The sequence below is a fragment of the Gossypium hirsutum genome, chromosome A12, assembly GCF_007990345.1.
Source record: "Gossypium hirsutum isolate 1008001.06 chromosome A12, Gossypium_hirsutum_v2.1, whole genome shotgun sequence".
NCBI lineage: Eukaryota > Viridiplantae > Streptophyta > Magnoliopsida > Malvales > Malvaceae > Gossypium > Gossypium hirsutum.
In genome coordinates, this window is record NC_053435.1 from 11,914,424 (window position 1) to 11,917,218 (window position 2,795).

The 2,795-nt window shown below is 39.2% G+C and overlaps 1 protein-coding gene across 1 annotated transcript; it reads left to right on the plus strand.

Moving 5' to 3' along the window:
- Positions 1-398: 398 nt before the first annotated feature.
- On the plus strand, positions 399-2,463 carry LOC107927245 (putative glutamine amidotransferase GAT1_2.1). The gene is made up of 4 exons (XM_016858270.2): positions 399-618; positions 707-1,437; positions 1,526-1,732; positions 1,817-2,463. Exons 1-4 carry the CDS (start codon positions 525-527, stop codon positions 2,066-2,068), a joined length of 1,284 nt encoding a protein of 427 aa, XP_016713759.1. The 5' UTR covers positions 399-524; the 3' UTR covers positions 2,069-2,463.
- Positions 2,464-2,795: the final 332 nt, after the last annotated feature.

Below are 2,795 nucleotides of genomic sequence, written 5' to 3' on the forward strand. Positions count from 1 at the left end.
AAGGAAACAGTGAGGGAATACTACGAAGTTATGGAATGAGAAAAATAATAAGCGCGAAGCAAAAGAAAAGATGTTGGTAGTTGTGGAAGGTATGAAGAGTGAGTAAACATTTTGCAGGTGACTGATTTTCTGACCGAATTTTATATAGCATAGTTAAATTATTTTGTAGTAAAAATGTATTTATTATCCATTGTTTAAATCTTAATACAAATATAAATAAAATTTAGAATTAAATTGATAAAATCCTATCCCATGATGCAATTTTAGAATTTCAAAGTAATAAAAGGAGTCGTGTCAAATGAGGCATAAGCATAGGAAAATTGGACAGCACGCGGCGCCAGGACTCTGCTCACCTCTCTTATTTTAATCTCTTCTGGTTTTTTCCGTGATAACGCTTACCCACTGTATTTAACCAAATTCGTAATCCATCTTAATTCCTCTCCTATAAATACCCAAACAAGAGCTAACACAATTCAGTCTTCAATCCAATTTACCCAATCCACCCATATATTCACTCTTTATATATGGCCTTCAACAATGATCTCTCCGTTATCCTCCCTCGTGTTCTTATCGTCTCTAGACGTAGCGTTCGCAAGAATAAGTTTGTAGATTTTGTTGGTAGGTTTCTATACTTTTTTTTTCTTTGTTTTGGGATCTTGTCTTTTTTTCTTCGGATGGACTTACTTTTGGGTGTTGGAATTTGCAGGTGAATACCATCTTGATCTTATAGTCACCTATGGTGCAGTTCCGGTGATTGTGCCCCGAGTCAATGGGGTTCATATGTTATTGGATAGTTTCGAGCCAATCCACGGTGTTCTTCTTTGCGAAGGCGAAGACATCGATCCATCTTTGTACGAACCCGAAACGTCAGGGCTTTCACCTGAAGAAATTGAAGAAATCAGGAGACTGCATGCAAGTGATACAGCCGTGGATAAAGAGAAAGATTCAATAGAGTTGAGGCTAGCGAAGCTTTGCCTTGAAAGGAACATTCCTTATATGGGGATTTGCAGGGGTTCCCAGGTTCTGAATGTTGCTTGCGGCGGTACCCTTTATCAAGATATTGGCAAAGAATTGACAAGGAAATTGCCAGAAGATCAAAGGGTAGTGCACATGGATTATGATAATTATGATGGGCATAGGCATTTTGTGAAGGTGGTGGAGAACACCCCTTTGCATTGCTGGTTTAAGGATTCGTTGGAAGTAGGGAAGATGGATATTTTGGTCAACAGTTATCATCATCAGGGTGTCAAGAGATTGGCACAACGATTTGTGCCCATGGCTTTCGCACCAGATGGCTTGATTGAAGGATTCTATGACCCAGATGCCTATAATCCTGAAGAGGGTAAATTCATAATGGGACTTCAATTCCATCCAGAGAGAATGAGGCGGCCTGATTCTGAAGAATTTGATTATCCAGGATGCCCATCTGCTTATCAGGTTTGCCTACAATTCATCCCGAAATTATTTTGATTTTGGAATTTGGTGAAAAACAGGGTTTTCTGATTCTGGGTGACGATTTATGCAGGAATTTGTGAAGGCAGTACTTGCTTATCAGAAGAAACTTAATAGCTCAACAGCTTTGCCAAAGCAATTGAAGCTCAACAAAGAAATGGAACACAAAAGGAAAATCATAGTCCGAAGCTTCTCACTCGCAAAGAATCTATACACTGCAGGAATTGAGATGAATCCTACTAAACAATCTGAACTTGAAGCTGGAGCAGAATTTCTGGAGGTATATATACTAATTGGGTGATTTTGAGTATGAAATATGAAATACATTGGTTCATACTCTCACATACTTGGTTGCGTCTTGCAGTCAAACACAGCCCTGAGCGTGCAACAAGAGAACAGGCTGAAGCAGATGGGGGCAACAGTGAGAAACGGGAGCCGTTACATTGAAAAGCTCAAGTTAAACGAAGAAAGGGACAGATTAGCAAGAAATGTAATGGGGAAAATGTCGGTTGAACAATTGTCTGATCTTATGTCATTCTACCATATGATGGGGCAGATCTGCTCTGAAGTTTTGGAAAGAAAACTAAATGGCATCGTAAATGACAATGCTTGCTAATCGCCATGAATCTTCCGGGGTGTGTGTGTGTGGGAGGGGGGGGGTATCATGTGCTTTTGTTGTCAATAAAAATTGACGTTTTATCAATCCTTGGTAAAAGACTCACAGGAAACCTGGGTCTGTTATGTCCGAGGGGGTCCCTTTGTTTTGTCTTATTCGCTTCATTTCATGTGAATTTGTCCACCGAGTGGACTTTATTTTGTCTACATTAATTTTTGTTTTTCTTTTGTTAGAGAAAAAGGGCTCCAATGCCTAAATTTCTGGCCATTAATGTACTTTAGATACATGTATCCATTTCAGAAACAGCATCTCAGGCGACGTTGCCCGTGAGCAGTTCTAAGCTCTATGTAATTATTTTTAACAAAAAATAAATGATTTATCTAGTATGTTTTTTACTTGTGAGTTCGAATGGCAATTTGTTATCTCCTATCTAGCTGGCCTTCGAGAGAAGCTCATGGATGTTTCTTCCTCTCATAACACTTAGCTATTCCGCACTTGAAGAGGTACTCGGATGGTCCAGCATTTTATAGCACCATTTGGTTGGTCGTTACTAATCACTTGAGCAACCTCAATAGTCAAGTACAACGATCTAATTGATGATGATGTGATCTAATTGAGCATGAGACCTCTTTTCCTATAAATACCCACCAAGTTAATAAGAAAGAGATCTTTCGAGCCTTTCAGCAACCATAAGCATTCCTTAGCATCCAACCTCCTTTGCTACCTT

Bases quoted from the DNA above. Each gene is read 5' to 3' on its own strand.
- LOC107927245 (XM_016858270.2), top strand. From the start codon at position 525: ATGGCCTTCAACAATGATCTCTCCGTTATCCTCCCTCGTGTTCTTATC. The intron at 619-706 runs GTAGGTTTCTAT...TGGAATTTGCAG, and splicing joins TAAGTTTGTAGATTTTGTTG to GTGAATACCATCTTGATCTT. The intron at 1,733-1,816 runs GTATATATACTA...TGCGTCTTGCAG, and splicing joins CTGGAGCAGAATTTCTGGAG to TCAAACACAGCCCTGAGCGT.